The sequence below is a fragment of the Aquarana catesbeiana genome, linkage group LG05 (genome assembly GCF_042186555.1).
Source record: "Aquarana catesbeiana isolate 2022-GZ linkage group LG05, ASM4218655v1, whole genome shotgun sequence".
NCBI classification, from domain to species: Eukaryota; Metazoa; Chordata; class Amphibia; order Anura; family Ranidae; genus Aquarana; species Aquarana catesbeiana.
Genome location: NC_133328.1, coordinates 247,603,907 through 247,628,165, shown reverse-complemented (window position 1 = coordinate 247,628,165; position 24,259 = coordinate 247,603,907). Strand labels below are relative to the sequence as shown.

Here is a 24,259-nt window from a genome sequence, read left to right as displayed (position 1 = left end):
CTGTATGACACATACTAGTGTATGTTTGCAGTCACTTTATATTTATGCACATAAGTTTATTTCTTTATTTATTTTATTTATACACTATACACATTTATTTGTACTGAAAGATGTAATCTGACACATAGGATTTGTGGATTTTAGCACTTAGTGTGATATTAATTGGTTAATAGTAGCGCAATCATCCATTTATTATATATATAAAAATAATATGTGACAGATAATATATAAAAAATACAATAATGTTAAAGTGCAAAGTGGAGTCACAAATACATAAATGACACTAACGAGTGTACTTGATAAAACACTTTGCACTTTAACATTATTGTATTTTTTATATATTATCTGTCACATATTTTTTTTATATATAGTCACTGTTAGTGGTTGCTATTTATCCCTTTATTCTACTCGCACTGCTATTTTAGCATATTTAAATTTTTTTCTGCTGGATTAGCGCAGCACACCCCCCCAATTTCATTTCACTGATTATTTGGGTTTGGTTAGACCCTATTCGGTGCAGGCAGCTTTTCCATTCGCTCCGCCCTATTATACATGTATATACATTATAATTGAGCTATACACAAGTAGAGCCTTAGTCAGGTTTTTACATTTTATTTACTTATTCAATCAATACTTGCGGCTCCCTCCTGTTTTGTTTTGTTTTCATTAAAGGAAAAGTCCAGCCAAAGCTTGTTTGGCTTTACTTCTCCTATGGATCACAGAAGTGCAATTCATTTTGCACTCCTGTGATCTGTTTTCAGCAGAGAGCGGGCTGAAGTCTGCTCTCTGCTGACGTCACCAATTTTCAGTCCAGGCACCGCGTCATCCCGACCACGGAGTCTGGATCCGCCAGGTGCCTGGACTGACACCCGTCTCAGCCTCTCAGTGAGCTGCTGAGAGCCTGAGATGACTGCTCTGCCCCATCCACAGCCCAGCGCTTCAATGAGCGAGGAGGGAGAAGAGCAGAGAGCTGTGACTGACAGTCTACAGCTCTCTGCTCATGGAGCTCTGAAAACTGAGTGATTGGTGGTGTTCGATCGCTTGGCTCTCAGTTTAGAGGTGCCAGGGAACAGATGCAGCAACAGACCGATGCTGAAGCCACCTAGGTAAGTATGATTGGGGAATAAAAACAAAAACCCTTTACTTCTCTTTTATTATTTGACACCGGATCTGGAGGAATGTATAATATATGTACTGTACACAATATAAATGTTACAGAATAATAAAAAAAATAGTCACGGCACAAACAACTTAAGGAGACACCAAAAGAAAAGGTCCCCTGAGGAATGAGACACAGGATACTTGAGGGGATACAGAGTGACAGCAAAGGCTGTTGTGACATGGGCTGACTTGGGAGAAACAGAACAGTCTTTATGTTCAGTAGAGGTAAGCCCTAAGAAGAGTTGAGGTTCAGAGTCTGAGGAGCTGCCTTTCATCTGCCATAGCACCCTGCAAGGGGTGTTGTGTTAGGCTCTTCTGCAGGATTGACAGAGAGAAAACTGTGTAGGAACCAAGGGTACTCAGAAGAGAGTCTCTGAAAGCACCAGTGTACAGGAATCACAGGACTGAAGACTGGGGTCACTGAAAGATTTATTGGCAAAGTGTTAGAAAACTGCTGGAGCATTACAGAGGCCAAAGGGCATATCTAGTTATTCATAGTGGTCATCTCTGCAGTTTTCCACTTGTCTCCCTCTTGTATGTGAATCAAGTTGCAAGCGACAGGTAGGATGAGATTCATAAACATTTGGCCCCCCACAAAGTTGGTTGAACAGCGGGTATCGATTTATAATGATGATCTCTCTCGCTCCCTCTCTCTCTCTCTCAACACACTGTATATGAATAAAAAAATGGGGTAGATTCAATGTTCCACTTGGGCTTTTTCTGCCATTACTCTTCTATTTACCTATTGAAGTCATCCCACAATAATTGACGGAAGGGCAGAGTGATGAAGAAACACCCAAGGGGGTATCAGAAACAATAGAATACTTTTATACAGTAGCTCTCAAAAGTGAGTACACCCCTCCCATTTTTGTAAAATATTTTATTATATCTTTTCATGCGACAACACTGAAGAAATTACGCTTTGCTACAATGTAAAGTAGCTTTCCCCTCAAAATGACTCAACACAGCCAATTATGTCTAAACTGCTGGCAACAAAAGTGAGTACACCCCTAAGGGAAAATGTCCAAATTGGGCCCAATTAGCCATTTTCCCTCCTCGGTGTCATGTGACTCGTTAGCGTTACAAGGTCTCAGGTGTGAATGAGCAGCAGGTGTGTAAAATTTGGTGTTATCGCTCTTACTCTCTCATACTGGTCACTGGAAGTTAAACATGGCACCTCATGGCAAATAATTCTCTGAGGATCTGAAAAAAAAATTTTTTACTCTACATAAAAATGGCCCAGGCTATAAGAAGATTGCCAAGACCCTGAAACTGAGCAGCAGCGCGGTGGCCAAGACCATACAGCTGTTTAACAGGACAGGTTTCACTCAGAACAGGCCTTGCCATGGTCGACCAAAGAAGTTGAGTGCCGGTGCTCAGTGTCATATCCAGAGGTTGTCTTTGGGAAATAGACCTATGAGTGCTGCCAGCATTGCTGCAGAGGTTGAAGGGATGGGGGGTCAGCCTGTCAGTGCTCAGACCATACGCCGCACACTGCATCAAAATGGGCTGCATGGCTGTCATTCCAGAAGGAAGCCTCTTCTAAAGATGATGCCCAAGAAAGCTCACAAACAGTTTGCTGAAGACAAGCAGACTAAGGACATATATTACTGGAACCATATCCTGTGGTCTGATGAGACCAAGATAAAAGTATTTGGTTTAGATGGTGTCAAGCGTGTGTGGCAGCAACCTGGTGAGGAGTACAAAGACAAGTGTGTCTTGCCTACAGTCAAGCATGGGGGTAGGAGTGTCATGGTCTGGGGCTGCATGAATGCTGTTGGCACTGGGAAGCTACAGTTGAGGGAACCATGAATGCCATGTACTGTGACATAGTGAAGTAGAACATAACCCCCACCCTTTGGAGACTGGGCTGCAGGGCAGTATTCCAACATAATGACCCCAAACACACCTCCAAGAAGACCACTGCCTTGCTAAAGAAGCTGAGGGTAAAGGTGATGGACTGGCCAAGCACGTCTTCAGACCTAAACCCTATTGAGCATCTGTGGGGCATCCTCAAACGGAAGGTGGAGGATCCTCCAGCTCCGTGATGTCTTCATGGCGGAGTGGAAGAGGAATACAGTGGCAACCTGTGAAGCTCTGGTGAACTCCATGCCCAAGAAGGTTAAGGCGGTGCTGGAAAATAATGGTGGCCACGCAAAATATTGACACTTTGGGCCTAATGTGGACATTTTCACTTAAGGGTGTACTCACTTTTGTTGCTAGCGGTTTAGACATTAATGGCTGTGTGTTGAGTTATTTTGAGGGGACAGCAGATTTAACTGTTATACAGTGTCTTGCAAAAGTATTCACCCCCCTTGGCATTTTTCGTGTTTTGTTGCCTCACAACCTGGAATTAACATGGATTGTTTGAGGATTTTCATCATTTAATTTACAGAACATGCCCACAACTTTGAAGATTTTTTTTTTTATTGTGAAGCAACCAACAAATAGGACAAAATAACTGAAAAAGTCAATGTGCAGAACTATTCACCCCTCTAAAGTCAATACTTTGTAGAGCCACCTTTTGCGTCTATCACAGCTCCAAGTCACTTTGGATAAATCTCTATGAGCTTACCACATCTTACCACTGGGATTTTTGCCCATTCCTCCTTGCAAAAGTGCTCCATCTCCTTCAAGTTGTATTGTTTGCGCTTGTGAACAGCAATCTTTAAGTCTGACCACAGATTTTCTATTGGATTGAGGTCTGGGCTTTGACTAGGCCATTCCAACACATTTACATGTTTCCCCTTAAACCACTCAAGTGTTGCTTTAGCAGTGTGTTTGGGGTCATTGTCCTGCTGGAAGGTGAACCTCCGTCCTAGCCTCAAATCACATACAGAGTGGTACAGGTTTTGCTCAAGAATATCCCCGTATTTACCACCATCCATCTTTCCCTCAACTCTACCCAGTTTGCCAGTCCTGACTGTTGAAAAACATCCCCACAGCATGATGCTGCCACCACTATGTTTCACTGTGGGGATTGTGTTCTTTTGGTGATGTGTTGGGTTTTCCCCAGACATAGCGTTTTTCTTTGATGGCCAAAAAGTTCAATTTTTGTCTCATCAGACCAGAGCACCTTCCTCCATACATTTTTGGAGTTTCCCACATGCCTTTTTGCAAACTCAAAACGTGCCATTTTGTTTTTTGCTGAAAGTAATGGCTTTCTTCTGGCCACTCTGCCATAAAGCCCAACTCTATGGAGCGTATGGCTTATTGTCATCCTATGTACAGATACTCTAGTCTCTGCTGCGGAACTCTGCAGCTCCTCCAGGGTTACCTTAGGTCTCTGTGCTGCCTCTCTGATTAATGCCCAATCCGCTAGTTTTGGTGTGCGGCCATCTCTTGCAGGTTTGCTGTTGTGCTATGTTCTTTCCATGTTATGATAGATTTGATGGTGCTCCTAGGGATCATCAAAGATTTGGATATTTTTTTATAATCTAACCCGGACTTGTACTTCTCAACAACATTGTCCCTTACTTGTTTGGAGAGTTCCTTGGTCTTCATGGCAGCGTTTGGTTAGTGGTGCCTCTTGCTTAGGTGTTGCAGCCTCTGGGGCTTTTCAAAAAGGTGTGTATATGTAATGACAGATCATGTGACATTTAGATTGCACACAGGTGGACATCATTTCACGAATTGTTTGACTTCTGAAGGTAATTGGTTGCACCAGAGCTTTATATGAGCTTCATAACAAAGGTGGTGAATACATACGCACATGCCAATTATCAGTTTTTAATTTCTGAAAAATAGTTTTATGTATATATTTTTCTAATTTTACTTCACCAACTTAGACTATTGTGTTCTGATCCATCACATATAAATCAGATTAAAAAAACATTGAACTAAAGGCTGTAATGTAACAAAATAGGTAAAAGGCCAAGGGGGTGAATACTTTTGTAAGGCACTGTACCAGCTGTACGCTCACTATTTTACATTGTAGCAAAGTGTAATTTCTTCAGTGTTGTCATATGAAAAGATATAATAAAATATTTAACAAAAAGGGAGGGATGTACTCACTTTTGTGAGATACTGTATATTTATGGTGTTGCCTGTCTGCTTGCCATTTCTTTCCACAACTTCTTTGATTCCCTGCATGCCTTGTAGTTTCTTTTCTACTGTTTTTACTTTCATTTTTTTTTTTACAAAATGTTTTATTAATGTATAGCAAAAATAATACAAAGATACTACATGCATCCAAAGAAAAACATGAAAATGTGCAGGTAGCATTTAGACAATGGAATGAAATTAGGCTCACATTGGATGGACAAAATTCCAAATATAGTGCAAAATATATAAACAATGGTCGCTTATGTAAAACATGTACGAGGCAGAAACTGTTAAGGAGGATGAGCACTGCAATACACAAAGTAGTCATCAAATATAAACATGCCCTAATTTTGCAATTACAAATGTTTAGGCATTCTTTTTTTTTTTTTTAAATATTCATTGGATTTTTCACAATACAATTATAGATAGCATAGCTGTTCTAAGATATGAACATGTAAATATTCAGTTCGACAAATGAGGTTAAATTTTAGGAAAGGGGGGTGTAGAGGGAAAGGGGGAGGGGGATAGGGGAGACATATTTGCCTGTAAAACAGTAGTATCACAATGTAATGCATATAAAAGCGATATTCTATACCAAGTTACCCTAAGGAGTGGAAGCAGAATTTGGATATTTTAGACTAGTGATCACAGATAATGGTCTAATTGCGACAATAATGATGAATGAAGTTGCTGGTTTTAGATATAGGAAAGTCATGGAAGTCTAAGAGCTGCATGGAACTGGGGTTGTCCTATGGTGGTAGAAAGGCAGAGGGGTCAGACAGGTTGGATACTTTGAGGTTTCCTAGTGAGTTGGTAAGATCTCTTTTCAGATACCAGTTCGTATAGCGGAATGGTTGCATGATTTCCTGTAGGACTTTTTGAGTGAATGTGACCTCCATGTTTTTGCGCCATCTTGTAAAAAAGTGTGAAGTAGAATGAAAGTTCAGTATAATGGTGTCTAGCCTCTCCAAGTAGAAGTGTGGTAGCATAGCTTTTTTCACCGCTGGTAAATTGGGAGGTGTTGGTGAGATCCAATGAGACATAATAGGCCTGCGGGCAACCAAGAGGCATATATGAGCCCACTGTGGAATGTTTAAAGGTCCCATTGCAGCTGAAGAGGATAATGGTGGTGTGTAGCCAAACAGACATAGTAGACAGTCTTTGGGTATCCGTTTTTTATTAATTTTGGATATATAGGCCAACACAGAGTCTGTCAAAGTCAGAAAGTGGGTTGATGGAGAATAACAGTATGTAATCTGCGAATAGAGCAGAGCGGAGAACTTGGTCACCTATGTTGATGCCACTAATCCCGTTGGGGGAGTTGAGTATTCTGGACAGGGGTTCAATGGCAATATTAAAAAGTAGAGGAGATAGGGGGCATCCCTGCCTCGTTGCGGGAGTGACAAGGCGTGCAGTTGGAGATACGTACATTTGTTGTAGAAATTGCACGATTGGGCCCGAAAAGCCGAATTGTTCTATCAGTTTGAACAGCCAGGACAAACTGATGTTGTCGAAGGCTTTTTCGACATCGAGTGATATAATAGCGACGTCTTGATTAGGGTGTGTTTTAGCGTGTTCTAGTGCCATTAAAACTTTACGGATGTTTAAAGTGGCTGAGCATCCTGGTACAAAGCCGGATTGGGCTGTGTGTAGTAAGGAGGGGAGTAGGGGACTAAGCATGATGCAATGATTTTAGAAAGGATTTTAACATTGACATTAATTAGGGAAGTTGGGCGGTACGAACCCGGTAATAGGGGGTCTTTACCTTTCTTGGATATTAGTTTTGATGTGTGCCTGTGTTCCGGTGGGGAGGTAGGGGCCCCCATCCCACATGGCTGCATATACATGTTTTAGGGTGTCAGGAATAAAGTAGTTAATTTTAAAAATTCAGCCGTATAGCCGTCTGGGCCCGGGCCTTTGGCAGATGTCATAGATTTGATTGTCAGCCGACTGTCATCGGCGGTGATAGGAGCATTGAGTCTCTATAGGTGTGCATTTTGAAGTTTGGGCAGATGCATCCTAGCTAGAAGAGCGTCCACAGTAGTTTGGTCAGTCACGTCGGCTGCGTATAAATCTGTGTAGTACTCTGTAAGTAATTTGCTAATTTCGGCAGGTGAGGTAACTAGAGAGCCGGACGCATTTCTCAGAGTAGAGATATGGATGGGTCTCCTTGGTCCCGAGCCAGTAGTTTGCCTGCCTTGTTACCAAGCTTGCGAAAATGCAAAGTAGAGTACAACCTTTTAGCTGCTTCCTGCTGCTCTGCCCAGAGGTCAAAAGTACGTTTAGCCTGTCACCATGTTCGTATGTTATCGGGGGTGCGTTTCAGAGTTAGGCTTTGTGTGCCGAGTGTAGAGCTTCACTGGCTTGTCTGTACTGTTGCCTGGCATGTTTTGTAAATTGGTTGGTATAGGAGATGATCTTCCCCCTCAGGAAAGCTTTGCCAGCTTCCTAAAAGAGGTTTGGTTCGGTAATATGGGCTCCATTTGTGGAGGTGTATTCATGCCATGCTTCATATAGCATGTGACAGAAGTCCTCATTATCCGCCAGGTAGGAGGGAAAGCGCTAGCCGGGCGAGGGAGATGAAGGTTTAGCATGGGTCATATGTATTGCGATGGGGCTGTGATCTGAGATTCTGGCGTCGGTGATTTACGTATCGCATAGAGCGAACAGTAGTGCAGGGGAGGCAAAAAAGTAGTCGATGTGGGAGAAAGAGTTATGTGGGGGTGAAAAAAAAGGTGTATTCCCGATCCGTCGGGTGTGTTAAATGCCATAGATCTATGTAGCACATGGAGGCGATGGATTGTGCTAGAAGGGTAGAGTCGGGTGCTAGGGGGTTAGATTTATTCGGTCTGTGAGTTGGATCACTCGTACCGTCCGCCAGTGTGGACATAATAGAGTTGAAGTCTCCGCCTACTAAGTGTAGGGTCTGGGGGGCAGTTAGTGTCCACTGAACCATGTCTTGAAAAAAGGAGGTGTCTGCAGAGTTAGGGGCATAAGTGTTAGTGATAGCAACTTGTTTGGTGCCTAGAGTCATGTGTAGGGTCAGTTTGCAACCTGTCGAGTCGGTCTTAACATCTCTAATAGTATGTCTTAGGTTCTTGTGTATTAGTATAGCCACTCCAGCCTTACGGCCAATTGCTGGTGAGCCATATACAGTGCCCACCCACATCTTGCGCAGATGTTTTAGATCGTCTGCGGACAGGTGTGTCTCCTGGAGCAGGGCCACATCTGTCCGAAGATGCTTCAAATGTCTAAGGATCGACATGCACTTACTTGGAGAGCGGAGCCCCTTAACGTTCCACGAGACAAACTTTAGGTGATTCCCATCGGTTGAAGAGGCCATATCTGAAGTAAAGTAATGTAGTGGGTTGGAGGCTTGCAATGGAGCCCCCCTGTAGGCCATGCATCTGCAATCTGGGAGTCATCAAAGTATCGTAGGTCTCCTGGGGGTATAGGTACAAAACAGGCAAATATGATCAGTATATAAATAGAACCAATATAGAGAAAAAACAACATAACAAAATTAAGGTGAAAGAAGCACCTAACATACAGTATAGACTTCGCTTTTTTCCACGAGGTACATCTAACCAACATAGCTCCAACCAGTTAGCTCCTCTCCTGGGGGCAAAAGGCGGGCTATGGGGAGGGGGGAGAAGAAGGGGGGAAAGGGTATTGGGTAACAGGGAGGAATAATCAGGGGGATAAAGGTTAGGAGGGGAGCATATCCAAGCTGGATAAAGGGGCAGGCTCTGAGGGGTGAAAGCTCGGCTCGTGGGCCAGCTCGAGTGGGGGAGCAGTGGAGCTGACAAGAAGCAGGAGCCTTTATGATGATCATAGGCGTGATCAAAGGAATGCATTGTTGGTAACAGAAATGCCCAACTTACTAATCAAACATAGGTACAGCAATGGGCTGAAACATTAATCGCAGCAAAGAGTTCAATCAGAGAACAAAAGAAAGGGGAGTAATACTACCCGACTCCCAAGTATGTCCAGCGACAGTGCGTTTCTGTGACCTTTCAGCGATTTCCAAAGCGGTCCTCCTTTTGAGTGACTCGGCTGCGTTTATATGGAGGCTTCGTTGGGCTGCTTTGTTGTTTAGGTGGTGCAGATGGAGAGGTCGCTAGGGTTGAGGATGGGCCCTCTGCAGATTTGGTGTGTTCCATTTCCATACCCGAGGCGTTGATGTAACTTTCTGCTTCGACAGGTGGGGCGAAAGTGAGATGTTCTCCCTCGTGTGTTTGGATGCAGAGGATTACCGGGTAGGCCAGTGAGAACTAGATTTGGTTGTTGTGTAGAGTGGAACAGATCAGGGAGAAGGCTTTACGTTGTTTCATTACCTCCATTGAGTAGTCCGCGAAGAGCAGTAGTTTTGCGCCATCCACAGATAGAGAGCGTGTATGGCAAAATTTCTGCATAATGGCATTCTGGTCAGCATATTTAACTATGACGTGGCGAGGTTTGGTGCGGCTTTCTGAATATTGCCCAATGCGATGTGCCCGTTCAGTGGTGCAGGGTATGCGGAGGCCCAGTTGTTCAGGAATAACTTTTGCACAGATATTTGTGAGCAGGGTAGTGGAAACTGATTCAGGGAGCCCAATTATGCACAAATTGTTTCTTCTTGAGCGATTTTCCAAATTGTCAAGTTTGTCCCAGATATCCCTGTTTGTGGCAGTCATGTGCCAGCATAGCAGAGGTTGCTGTGAATCCATCTTCCAGGGATGAGATCCTTTTCCTCAGTATGTGTGATCCTCTGAGCCTGTACCTCTATGTGGAGCTGTTCTAGCCCCCTGTGTACTGCAGCATCCACGGTGGCTGTTAGTGTGGGGCCCAACAGTGTAACCAATGCCTGTGCTATTCCTGCAGGGGATGCAGGGTCAGCGGCCGTTTGTAACTGGGGCTGTGGATGGCTGTGTCTGTGTCAGCAGCGTTTCTGCTGGGGATGGGGCGGCCGCCATTTTGGCTCCGCCTGCCGCTGTCTCTACCGCGGATATCGCCGAGGGTGCCGCTCGTGAGTGCGATCGCTCTACAAAGCATTCCATGGGTGTCCGCAGGATGGAGGGGGGGTCTCCCCGAATCGCTGGCAGGTGTTATATGCCGGGTTTGTGAGGAGCACGGCGGGAGCTGTGAACACTTAGCTCTTCCTCATCTGACGCTGGAACAGGAAGTTTATTATAGTTACATAGGTTGAAAAAAGACACAAGTCCATCTAGTTCAACCAATAAAAGGGAAAAAAAAAAAAATCCTACAATCCCATATACACAACCTTATACCCATAGTTGATCCAGAGGAAGGCAAAACCCCCAAGCAAAGCATTATCCAATTTGCACCAGGAGGAGAAAAAATTCCTTCCTGATCCCCCGAGAGACAATAGAATATTCCCTGGATCAACTTTACCTATAAATGTTAGTATCCAGTTATATTATGTACATTTAGGAGAGAATCCACTCCTTTTCTAACCACATCAATACAGGGCACTTATACACCTTCCTGCCCAGACCAATTTTCAGCTTTCAGCGCTGTCGCACTTTGAATGACAATTGCGCGGTAATACAACACTGTACTAAATTTTTATCATTTTGTTCCCACAAATAGAGCTTTCTTTTGGTGGTATTTGATCACCTCTGGGATTTTTGTTTTCTGCTAAACAAATAAAAAAAACTGAAATTTTGAAAAAAAAAGTTTTTTTTTTTTTTTTGTCTCAGTTACAAAACTTTGTAAATAAGTACATTTTCTCCTTCACTGATGGGCACTGATGGGGCTGCACTGACGGGCACTGATAAGGGGGCACTGGGCACCGAAGAGGTAGCACCAATGAGGTGGCATTGATGGGCACTGATAGGCGGCACTAATAGGTGGCACGGATGGGGCACTGATAGGCGGCACAGATGGGCACTGATAGGCGGCACGGATGAGCACTGATAGGTAGCACAGATGGGCACTGATAGGCGGCACAGATGGGTACGGATAGGCGGCACGGATGGGCACTGATAGATGGCACGGATGGGCACTGATAGGTGGCACTGATGTACTGTAATGTATTGTACTGATGGATGCCAATCAGTGCCAAACAATAATGCCTGCCAATCAGTGATGCCCATTGTGGGCACTGATTAGCTTCCATTGTGGTCACTGATTGGCATCCATTGTGGGCACTGATTGGCATCCCTGGTGGTCTAGGGTGGCATACCTGGTGGTGAGCATCCCTGGTGATCTGGTGGCATCCCTGGTGGTCCAGTGTGGGCATCCTGGAGGGGCTGCACTGATAATAAATCAGCACAGACCCCCCTTTCAGAGGAGCAGCTGACCGGCTATTTACTCTGACAGACGCGAGTGAGGAAAAGCTGATCAACGGCTTTTCCTGTTTAAATCGTGATCAGCCGTGATTGGACACGGCTGATCACATGGTAAAGAGGCTCCTTCAGAGACTCTTTACCTAGATCGGTGTTGCGGGGTGTCAGACTGACACACCGCAACAACGATCGCCACGATGCCCCCCCCCCCCCCCCCCCCCGGGAGCGCGCAGCGGCTTAATATCTGGAAGACATCCTGTCAGGCTATTGAACCACTTTGCCGCCGTCATTTTGCTCTATGGCGAGCGGCAAGTGATTAAAGCAAGCTACTGAGCTGGCCAGAACCAGCTCTGGAGAAAGTCTATTCCACATTTTCACAGCTGTTACTGTGAAGAAACCTTTCCATATTTGGAGATTAAATCTCTTTTCCTCCAGACGTAAAGAGTGCCCCCTTGTCCTCTGTAATGACTTTAAGTGAATAACTCAACACCAAGTTCACTATATGGACCACGTACAGTAACTCTATCGGGGATATTCCTCTATCTATATTTACAAGATTACCTTACTCATTGCCATCGCCACTGCGAGTCGATTTTCCAGGTTGGCAGTTTTAACCTGTAAAAGGGTCCTTTTTTTTGTGCAACACAAAGACAAGGTCTCTTTTCTTCCCAAGGTGGTTTATTCCTTTCCCCTTGTATTGAACATTGTTCTCACCTTTCTTTATCTTGCTCCACAACATCCAAAGGAGATTTCTCTTCATTGTCTAGATGTGGTACATGCTGTTGCAGTCTACCTCAATCCCCCTTTAGACAGTCTGATTCTCTGTCATTCTTGAAGGTCCCCTAGAGACCAGCCTGCTTCTCATTCCACTATAATCAGGTGATTTGCAAGGCTGATCCTATTTACTAAGTTTTACCAGATAGCCATTTAAGCCTCCTGTTAAGTCGAACGCAAAGTTCTTCAGGCACTCTGTACACTCTGTTGAGCCCTCTTCTAACCTGTGGTTTGCGGGCCTGTTAGCATTCGGTTTTCTGTGTTGCCTGTCCCTCTGTTGGATGGCTTTTGGATGTCCCAATGTACGCTGACTGACAGTAATGGCTCTCTGCTCAGAGCAGAGGGGAGAACTGAGCAATCAGCAGTGTTTGATCACTCAGTTCTCACTGCAGACCTGGCAAGGAACAGATGCAGCATTGGATCGATGCTGTATCCACCTAGGTGAGTATAAATGTTTTTTTCTTTCAATTCCCAAACTTCTCTTTTAACTAATTGTTCTAACTGCACTACTACATAAAGTTTTCTTAAATGTAGCGACAGATTACTTAGACAGTTTCTGCAAATGGGAAAGTGATATTTGAATCCAGGCATTTGCAAAGAAAACTCTATTAGGAAGGAAATTCCATTAATTGCCTTATTTACACCTGACACAACTGTCACATGTTAAGATTTTTTATTGTATTCGAAGGACCTGATAAAGGGGACTTAGGCTTGAAAATGTGTTAGCCATAAGCCATATTACACACTGCTGGATGGTATAGCATTTGTGGTGACGGCTTTAAGTATTTGGCCTGATCTTGCCTAGTTTAGCCCATTTGTGAAACTTCTATACAGGGCCGAAACAACTAATCGATTAATCGACAACTAATCAATTATGAAATTAATCGATTACTATTTTCATAATCGATTAATCGGCCAGTAACATAATGGGGTTAAAACTAAAATTAGCCCTTTATAGTACAAAAAGAGCAAATAATCGCTACTGTAAATATTACTTTCACTGTTCCACAGTAAAAAAGATTAACCCCTTACAGTAGAGATTTGCTCTTTTTGTACTCTAAAGGGTTAATTTTACTTTTTTTAACCCCATTATTTTACTAAACGTATGTGTTTTTTTGGTGCTTTTTGCAGAAACACACTACAGTTCATTTAACATGGTTTCCTATGGGACACGTTCACATCTATGCTTTTTTTTTTTCAGTCGCTGCGTATTTGGAAAGGGTCAAGGACTTTTCTCAACGCAAAACAGTGCTTTTTTGGTTAAATATACTTTAATGGAGAAGCTGCAGAAAGGCATGTAGTGTGTTTATCTGCCCAACAACAAATTGGCCAAAAAAAAGCATAATAAAAAATGCAAAAACACAATTTGCAGTAAAATCACGTTTGCAAAAATCAAAATTCACAGCAATAAGCACTGCAGAAACAGATCAAAAGCACGAGAATATTTATACGAAAAATCTTTGTACATTCGCCGAATTAAAGAATTTTGTTTGAAATTTTCACTTGCTTTTAACATTCTGTTTTAAAATGAATGTAATTTCTGAATGAAAACCACATACACTGTCTAAAAATTCCTTTGACCAAGAAGTTTTCTATTTCTAAATTTTCCAATCCCTGTGGTTGAAAACAAACGTCAAATTGACCCCACTAACGATTAGAAAATCGAACAAATGTTCTTAAAATTACATATATTTTTTTTGAAGGAAGACATTGTTTTTGTATGGCCAGCATATAAAATATTACAGCTCTGTTTGAAAATCTGCAAAACAGTCTTTAACTTTTTTTTTTTCTTTAAATAAAAACATTTGATCTGAATCTGATGATATTTACCAGCTTCAATTTCTAATAGTATATAGAATATATCTCTTCTGTCTGTTATTCTCAGAGTGGATTAGAGATTTTGCTCCCTAACCATATAGTTGGTTATTGATATTTAAGAATAAATTGCCTTTTTTTTTTTAAACTTTACATATTAACTAAATTACACACCACACTTTGTTTTAAGGTTATTAACCGATTAATCGAAACAATAATCAGCCAACTAATTGATTATGAAAATAATCATTAGTTGCAGCCCTACTTTATAAGTGTTTTACTATTCTAATCTTGTGAGTACCATTTTTAACAAATAAAGACATACTTCATAAGTGCAAGGTGTTTTGTCTATTTCTTTGCTGTAACAAGCAGTACCTAAACAAGGACCTTCATTGCAGGATCAAAAGGTATACTTTAAATGAAAGCTACATATTTATAATATTTTTTTAAACAGTTTAAATCATATTAATATTTTCAAGCACATATGTTCAATGATTGCATTTACTTATACTTTAATAATCCCAATGAATACTGATACTTCTAGTTGAGAAGCTCTACTAAGTCATATTGTATTTCATTCTCTCTTATTGGTTTATTTGAAAACAATATTTTTTTTTCTCAAACTGGTGAATCTAGAATTTCAGTAATGAAATTAAAACACTCTGAAAACCTGTAATGCGCTTCATTCCTCCTAGCTATACTATGCTTTGCAGTTTTGGCAAAGTGCTGCTTCCGACCAAAATATTGCTTGCTTGGGTTACACATAATTTTTTTCATCACGTACATTTCTTTTTTTCAGGTGTCTACTTTCACTGATTTTATGCCAAACATGAAAAGTTTTTTGTCACACCTTCAAGAGAGAAACTTGGTGCAGAACAGCATCGTTGTGGAACAGGTACAGATACAATGAAAGCTGATTTATATAACTTAAACAAAGCAAAATTACAACAATTTTAAGTTAAAAGCATCAAGTTTATTCCATCATATTCAACTCACATTTGAGTAGAAGTAAGCAGGCATTTGTGTATTACAAAACCATGGGGATTACTTCAGTCCAGCTGGGCAGGGGTGATCAGCAGTCCCGGCCGCTCCGGTGGTATCTGAGGCTGATGAGATCAGCACAGCAAGCATGTCAGCTGTGACGGACAGGGGGCGTGGTAGAGCTCGCGTTCGGAGCATGCGTGCTCTTTCATCAGGTATGTAAAATGGACATCTTTGGTGAGGTCTATATAAGAAAGGAAGGGGGGCGGTCCGTGGGACTGCAATGCTCAGCAGACAAGCCCCACGCAGAGCTCCCTGCATATCTTTCACCAATTAGGGCCACAAACAATACAATAATGCTTACAATAATACTGGCAGTAGTGTATAAAAACAGGTTACATGAGATAACAACTGTTAATGTATCTATCGAGGTATACTTACAAATAGACGTTCATAGCTATGACAATATCATTAGACTATAAGGGTCCTGTATAAAAAAAAAAATATATATATATAAAAAAATCAATTATCAAATATCTTAGATTATACGTATAAAAAATGATATATATATATACAAATACAATAATGAATTAAGTGCCTAGAGCAGCATAAGATTTGAGAATATGATGATGTGTACAGTTAGCTGAATTAACTAGAGGAATTTTTTAGGGAATATGGTGTATATATGTATGTATATGTGTGTGTGTGTGTGTGTGTGTGTATGTATGTATGTATATATATTACACAAAAAGGAACTTCATTAAGATATAGATGAGTAAATTAATTTGGGAAAAGGGGGGGGGGATTTTTATATATTTTATATTTAAAAGAGGAGGGGGGGTGTAATTATGCCCGAAGGCACTGTGTAACAAGGCAGACAGTTATCTAAATAGGCTGGCAGCACATCTTAAAGGAGTAGGGTCAAAGCTCTTTTTGCCCTACTTCCCCTGTGGGTCACTAGAGTGCACTTTGTTCTGCACTCCTGTGACCCATTTTCAGATGACAGTGGGCTAAAGTTTGCTGTTGACTGGCGTCACGGAGCTGGTCCAGGCTCTGGAGAGATTCCAACTTTAATGCTGGGATCCACTCAGATGCTGGACAAGCAACTGGCTTAGGCTCTCAGAGAGCTGCTGAGAGCTTGAGCCAGCCGCTCCCACTTCCTGCACAGCCAGCCCGGTGCTGCAGTGAGCGCTGGAGAGGGCAGAGTAGAAAGCCAGTATAGGTGTTTTTTTGTTTTTTTTCATTATTTATTATTTGATCTTTTCAAAAAGGTGTTGCTAAACCCTAAAATAAATAGCACCACACTGGCGATCGTATGTTGCTGTAACGTACATTACCATAGTACATAAGTGTGAATGAACCCTTATAGTTGTTCAAAGTAACCAATCAAAATGTTTACAAATGAAAATGTTACCTGTTTCATTACTATTAGCAGCAACTCCAATTATAATGTAAGTCCAAAACAACTAATTGATTAATCAACAACTAATCGATTATGAAAATAGTTGGCAACGATTTTCATAATCGATTAGTTGGCCTGCATACAGAATGCATTATTTGTTTTGTTTTTGATTTTGTTGGGGTTTTTTTTTCAAATATGGTTTTGTTAACGCCCACCGTGGGCTAAGGCACAGCAATACAGACATAGTACATCTTCATCAAAGAAAAAAGAAAACAACATATTGGAGAGATTGGGGAGAAACCGAGTCACAGATGTACATTGATCTTACATTGCGTTGTAGACGCATTTCCTGAATCGATGTTCAATGCTAAAACTCTACATTATATGTACAATTATCCTCTTGATGGAATAGGTGGGACAAGGAAACCAAGGGTTCCCTCGCCCCCATTTCCATTCCTCTTTCCTCTTTTTTTTTTTTCTCCCCTTCCCTTCCTTGCTCTCCATTTTCGTCTTTTAGCATATGAATGCATAAGGAAACATAGGGAGAAAGATATGTAGAAGAGGGGAGTTACATTGAAGAGGGGGGAAGGAAGGGCTGAGTAAGAAGAGGGTGCAGGGAGAGAGGTTATTGAGATGGGGTGTAAACGGACCCTGGTTGATTCGGGACAGTCTTGGAGTTTGGCCTTGTGAGGTGTTTGCCCCATTTAGGAGGCTCTAAGAGCAGTTCCTTCCAGGGAAAAGATGAATTGTTTCCATATCGCCCACGTCTTATTGTATTTTTCCTGCTGGTGTTTGGCAGTGAGTACCAAGTCCTCCATTTTGCTAATATCCTCCACTTTCTGAATAAAGTGTGCCACCGTAGGTGGTGATTGCCTTTTCCAGCAAAGTGGATTACAGGCCTTTGCGGCATTTAACAGGTGACATATAATTGACTTTTTGTATAGATTTGCCAGTATGTGTAATGAAAAGAAGGCCGGATCATCTGGGACGGTGTAATCCGTAAATTTCTGAATTGTTGTTCTGATCGTGGACCAAAAAGAAGATAACCTTGGCACAAGCAAAACCCATGTAATAGCGTGCCTCTGTCGCCCCGACACCTCCAACAAAGTTTGGACACGGCAGGGTAGCAGATATGCAAGGCGTGTGGGGTGTAGTACCATCTTGTTAATAGCTTGTAATTGGTCTCTTCTACTTTGGTACAGATAGAGGATTTTAAGGCGAACCTGATAATACGTTAAACCTGGTCCGCTGAAAAGGTGCGGTCTAAATCTCTCTCCCATTTACTTATACAATTCAAGGTCGGTTTCCCATAGGGCAGTTCAGGAGGGTGTACATTAACGATAGAACCCGTGGGAGACTATCCTCTGACGTGCAATGCTCTTCAAACATTGATAATGGTTTATTGAAACGTTGCCGATTCGATATTGACGTGAGGTAGTGTCGCAGTTGGAGGGCAGACCAGAAGAGCAGTCTAAAGGGACCTGTGTGGCATCTTAGTGTCTCCAGTGAAGGCCATGAACCATTTATCAGAAAGTGTTGTGCCCTCGTGCGATTAGCCGTGCGTAGTATATCTACGATTTGGGGGTCTAATCCGGAAGGGAACTGAGTGTTACCTATGATTGGGAAAAACGGCGAGTCAGGCGTGGATAGCGAGTGTGTAAAACAAGCTCGTGAGCCTATGCGGAGCGTTGTGCCTATTAATGGGTGCTTCTTCAGGAATATTGGCAGGCTGTCATAGCACCAGATCGCTCCCGCCTGCGAAACTGGTGTTTGTCCTTGTTCTAGTTGTGTCCATAGCTTGAAATCCGATGTCGACACCAATCAATAATCCTCCCTAAATGGGCTTCTTGGTAATACTTCCTCACATCAGGGACTGCTAGGCCCCCATTGAGCTTGGGGAGGGACAAAAGGTTGCGGGGTAAGCGAGGCTTTTTGTTTGCCCAGATAAATCTGTTAAATTGAGCATGTACCTGTTTGAGATTGGGAGTGTCTGCAGGAGGTATAAAAACTTGGGTAGGATGTACATTTGAATTAGGTTACATCTACCAAACCAGGAGTGGAGGCCATTATGCCATGCGTCTAACAGGGTCCGGGTTTTAATCAGTAGGGATGGGAAATTCAAGTCAAAAGTGCGGGATATGTCGGCTGGAATAGAGGTACCTAGATATTTCAGTGCAGTAGATGTCCATTTGAAATTAAAGCTGGATTGAAGTGCAGACAGGGTAGTCAGCACTTCGATCCCCATAGCTTCTGATTAGCTATAATTGATCTTTGGGTTGGATATTGTTCCGCAAGTGTCAAATTCTCGAAGGAGGTTCAGGAGTGAGATAGATGGGTTCGTTAGGGAGAAAAGTAAGTCGTCTGCATATGCAGAGACTTTGTATTGAGTGTCTTCTATCTGAAGGCCCTGTATATCTGGGTTCGTTCTAACTCTACATAGGAATGGCTCTAGGGATAAGGCGAATAGGAGGGACGATAATAGGCAGCCTTGCCTAGTCCCATTCGCTATCTGCAAAGGGTCGGAAAGGATACCATTGGTTTTGACCTGAGCAGTAGGGGTTGAATAGATCTGAAAAATCCATTTAATCATGGTCTCCCCTGAACCGATGTGCTTTAGGACGGCAAACATATATTGCCAGTGGACGCGGGCAAAGGCCTTTGCCGCGTCGGTGTTTACAAATACTGATGGTATATTGGTTTGAATAGCTATGTAAATTAAGTTCAGTACCTTGGTTGTGCTGTCTCTGGCTTCTCTAGTGGGGATAAAGCCTACTTGGTCTAGGTGAATTCGTTTTTGCAGATGTCGGGCTAGGGGGGTCGCCAGGATTTTAGCAAATAGTTTAAGGTCCGTGTTTAGGAGGGAAATGGGTCTGTAACTTCTACATGTTGTCGGGTCTTTTCCCTCTTTTGGGATAACGGCAATGTGTGCCCTTAACCACTTAAGACCTGGACCATTTGGCTGCCTAAAGACCAGAGTATATTCTGCGAGTCAGCACTGCGTTTCTTCTTCAATTGCGTGGTCGTGCAACGTGGCTCCCAAACAAAATTGATGTCTTTTTTTCCCCACAAATAGAGCTTTCTTTTGGTGGTATTTGCTCACTTCTGCGGTTTTTATTTTTTGCGCTAAAAAACAAAAAAAGCGTCAATTTTGAAAAAAAACGCATTATTTTTTTACTTTTTGCTGTAATAAATATCCCCCAAAAATATATAAAAAAATTTTTTTCCTCAGTTTAGGTCGATACGTATTCTTCTACATATTTTTTGGTAAAAAAAAATCGCAATAAGCATTTATTTATTGGTGAGCGCAAAAGTTATAACGTCTACAAAATAGGGGATAGTTTTATGGCATTTTTATTAATAATTTTTTTTGTTACTAGTAATGGCAGCGATCAGCGATTTTTATCATGACTGCGTTATTATGGTGGACAGATCGGACACTTTTGGCACGATTTTGGGACCATTCACATTTATACAGCGATCAGTGTAATGCAAAATGCATTGACTGCTGTGTAAATGTGACTGGCAGTGAAGGGATTAACCACTAGTAGGTGGCGCTGTAGGGGTTAAGTGTGTCCTAGGGAGTGATTCTAACTGTGGGGGGGAGGGGCTATGTATGACACGACACTGATCACCGCTCCCGATTACAGGGAGCTGTGATGAGTGTTAGTGTCACTAGGCAGAACGGGGTAATGCTTGTTTACATCAGCATTTCCCCGTTCTTCCTCTCTGTGAGACGATCGCGGGTATCCCCGCGGACATAGAGTCCGCGGGACCCACGATCACACTCACGCATTTTGCGGCGCGGGCCTGCAAACCGCTTCTTAAAGGGCAATGTACAGGTACGTTAATCTGCCTGTACGTGCCCTTCTGCCAACGTATATCGACGTGAGCCGGTCGGCAAGCGGTTAGGGAGTCTCTGGAGAAAGCCGCTGTCTGTCCCAGATCATTGTAGAAAGCAATCATACGGGGCTAAAGATCGGGAGTAGGGTTTTGTAATATTTAAGGGTGTAACCATTGGGTCCCGGGGCTTTGCCTGGTTTGGTAGAGCTGATTGCTAGTTCTAGTTCCTCTGAAGTGATTTGGGTATCCAGGTCGGCTATGCTATCAGAAGACAGCGGTTGAACGGGGCCGGTATGTTGTACAGGGATTTGTAATAGTCTCGGAATGTTTTAGTTATTTGGTTTCGGCAAACTAGCTTTCGATCCATTTGAGGTCTTGAGGTGAGGAACATAGGTATGTGTTTTAATATCTCTGACCGCTTTGGCTAGGATTTTCCTGCATTTGTTTCCGGATTCATACGTTGTGAGGTGGCATTTTTGTAACGCCACCTTGGCCCTGTAGCTAAGGAGGTCAGTGATTTGGGTGCGCTGAGCAACAAGTTCCACCTCCAGCAGAGGGTTGGTGGAGTGTTTGATTTGCCTCGACCATGTGTAGTTTAGAGAGGAGCAGCTCCAATTGCAATTCCCTCACTCTTTTAATACGAGTGCCATGCTTTATAAGTATTCCCCTAATTAACTGGTTTGTGGGCCTCCCATACTATCCCTGGATTGCAGTCCGCTGTCGTGTTTGTTGGGAAGTAAAATTTTAGTTCCCTACTTGCCTCCTCTAGGAGCGAGTTCCATGGGATGGGGCGTTAGAGAGTGCATATGTCAGAAAGATGGGGGCGTGGTCTGACCATGTCCTGAGGCTAATGGAGGAATTTCGCACTTCATTGAGTTGGCTGTGGGGGATGAGGAAGTAATCTATTCTTGTGTAGATTTTATGAGGGGGGGAATAAAATGTGCAGTCCCTTTCTCCCGCGTGTTGAAGGCGCCACACGTCGACTAATTGGGCTTCGTGTAATGTTAGGCCAATACGTTTGCTGGAGTTTATTGGTACAGAAGAGGAGCCCGACAAGGTGTCCACCGTAGGGGATAGAGCGACATTAAAATCTACCCAGAGGATCAGATGTTCTGCTTGGAGGTCGGAGAGTTTGGTCAGGGTACGTTTTAGGAAAGTGTCTTGGTCGTTTGGAGCGTAGATATTCACTAATGTCAATTGCACGTCACCTATCAGGCCTCTAATGAATGCGAAGCGTCCCTCTACGTCTAACATAGAGTCCTGGAGGGTCCATGGTAGTTTACTGGATAGAAGGATGGAGGCCCCTCTAGACTTAGTTTTGTCAGTAGAGTGGTATGTTAGAAGAAGAATCTGTTCTTGAGGACAGGAAGGCGGTCCTTTTTAAAGTGAGTTTCCTGAATGAAGGCAATATCTGCCTTAGCCCGTTTTAAGTCATTCATGAGCATGAGCCGTTTCTCTGGCATGTTTAGGCCCTTCGCATTGACTGAGTAGATATTTAGTCCGTCCATCCTCAACCAGGGTTTAAGCGGGGGAGAGAAGGGGGCATATCGGATAGGGGGAGGGGGGGGAGGGTGTAGTTGTGTAGGGGTTGTGATCAGTCTGTATGGTAAGGCTCCTCAATTAGACTTCCAATAATATTGTCACAGTACTGGTGCTGATAAGACAGGAGGGGGGAGACCGACAGCAGAGAAAGAATAGACAGCAGCTAAAAGAATAGCAAGTATCAAACTTGCACTAGCACAACTTGTCCAAAATCGAAGATGTGCTGAGTGACTGGGTCGGGCTGCGAGGAAACGCCCCCGGTCCAACTTGTCCAGCCAAGCCGTTGGAGCTGAAATTACAGGGTTTATTGCATTCCCCTCCACGGTCCCCAGCCCCCCCTCCAAAGAGCTCCGGGGGGGGTAGGAGGCCTAGGCTGGAGCACGGCCACAGTCACCACTCGTTAGTCGCCCAGGAGCCCAGCGTGCAGAACTCAGCCACACCGGGTCGGAACTCTATTTCCCTAGAGGGTTGTATATGAGGCAACCACACAGGGTGCCACACCGCTACATCCTGATTCCATCCGCCCCCTGCATGACCCATCGCTCTGCCAGGGGATCGAGGGACCATATAACAATAATTCCCCCCAGGAGAGCACAGGGGGAAGTAACCAGAATGAGGGGACAGCAGTAGCCGGCTTACCAAACCTCACGCCATTATATATAAGGACATGTATGCCCCAGGTTTGGTTTGTAACTTTGCCAAAGTGGCGTTTTGTCACCTGATCATACAATGCTGCCCCCTCTCCTAATCGCCTCAATGGCAGGGGTGGCAGAACCTGGATACTGAGGGGAGGCCCCAAGTAGGACCCATATGCTAGTTAACATTAAAATATATATCTGAACAGTGGTCTAGTGGTCTCCTAAACAGTAATACATCTTTACTTTCAGTTAGCTTTAGTGGATAATGCAAAATCAGGGTATCAATAGGTATCAATAGGCCCAACGTGGGAACAGTGTTGCAAACAAAGGGAGGAACTGGGGAAAGGAGGGCCCGCTCCCCCATTAAACATACAGGGAGCCCCCCCCCCCCTTTATAGGAGGAACCTGTCGTCACCTGAGAAACCCTGGGTTGGGGGTACCAGTCTCCGAACATCAGCCTGGGTCACGATTCGGCCCCCAACAACCTCTCTAGCGCTGGTACAGTTCTTAACCAACTTGTCTGACAGTACATAGAGGACCGTTTGGCGTCAAGTGCCCTCCATGGGGGAGCAGGACGTGTGGGTAGGTCAATTGCCAAAGGTGGGAATAAGGTCAGTGTATTTGCACTTGATCCTTTCTGCTCCTTGTCACTTAATAATGCCTCAGCAGCAACCCCTCTGGGGGATCCTCCAGTAACTAGGAGCATTTGGGAAGCTTGCTGAGGGGAGAAGGAGGAGTGAGCCGGGTCAAGTCTGCTGGTTGCAGCTCCAGGACAAGGCCTGGAGAGGGATCTATGGGACACAGGTAAGGACAATCTCGATAGGGGCTAAAAGTGAGGTAGGGGACTTGACTTATAGTCATTAGTAGAGCTTGGATGTCCCATTAAGACTCGCGTGTACCATCCGGCGTCAGCGCTCTTGACCTCCGGCGTTGTCTTTGCGGTCTGGGCTGGGAGATGTTCCGTGATGTCCCAGAGCCGGGGTGACCGCCGGACTGCGGAATGAAGAGGAGCCGGTTCTGCATCCTGATGGGAGCCGTTCCCAGAAAGGTGAACAGGGCCGATAGATCTCTTGGGGAGCGGAGATTAAAGGTGCGCTGGTCTTAAAGAGAACCGACAGTGGATATCTCCAGCGATACGCCTCTGTTTGTTGGCGGGCCAAGTCCAGAATGGGGCGAAGCATGGCTCTTCTCTGCAAGGTAGCCCCGGAAACATCCGGTAGAATTTCACTTGTTCCCTGTCAAAGTCCACTGCTCCGGCTTTCCATGACTTACAGATAATGTTTTATTTGTTGGAGTAGTGGTGCAGGCAGCATATGACATCCCTCAGCCTGTTAGGGTCTGCCGAGTGCTGGCCTAGGGCCCTGTGAAATCAAACAAATTCCAATCAAGGAGTAAGTGTGTCGCCTGGTAGTTTATGGAAAATGTCTGCTGCGGTGGCAGCAAGGTCCTCTGCTCCTGTCGCCTCCGGAAAACCTCGGAGACGCAAATTATTGCGCCTACTCCTATCCTCCATTTCTTCCATATGGAGCTGTAGCATCGTCGCGGCGTCTATGTGAGCATCTTGTAGGTGCTCTAGATCGGAGACTCTCCGCTTCCGCTACCAAAGTTTCCCCTGCTGAGAGCCTGGTGGTAAGGGACCTCATCTCTTTCTTTATCTCCTGCATCTCCTTGCGGTGTTGCGTTTCTATGCAGCCTATGAGGGATTCAATGTCGGCCCTGGTGGGGAGGGCCTTTAACAGAGCCCATAGCTCCACATCCATTCCGGCATCTCG

At 43.8% G+C, this 24,259-nt stretch overlaps 1 protein-coding gene across 7 annotated transcripts in view; it reads left to right on the top strand.

Annotated features, from left to right (window-relative positions):
• TERT (telomerase reverse transcriptase) overlaps positions 1–24,259 on the top strand; it is a 501,506-nt gene that overhangs the window by 226,238 nt on the left and 251,009 nt on the right. For all 7 annotated transcript variants that reach the window (XR_012244450.1, XR_012244451.1, XR_012244449.1 and 4 more), the window contains exon 7: positions 14,884–14,979. Coding sequence is in view for 3 of the 7 variants with exons in the window: in XM_073630686.1 (XP_073486787.1) it covers positions 14,884–14,979 (96 nt within the window). In the remaining 4 variants the exon portion in view is untranslated. The remainder of the gene's footprint in view (positions 1–14,883; positions 14,980–24,259) is intronic.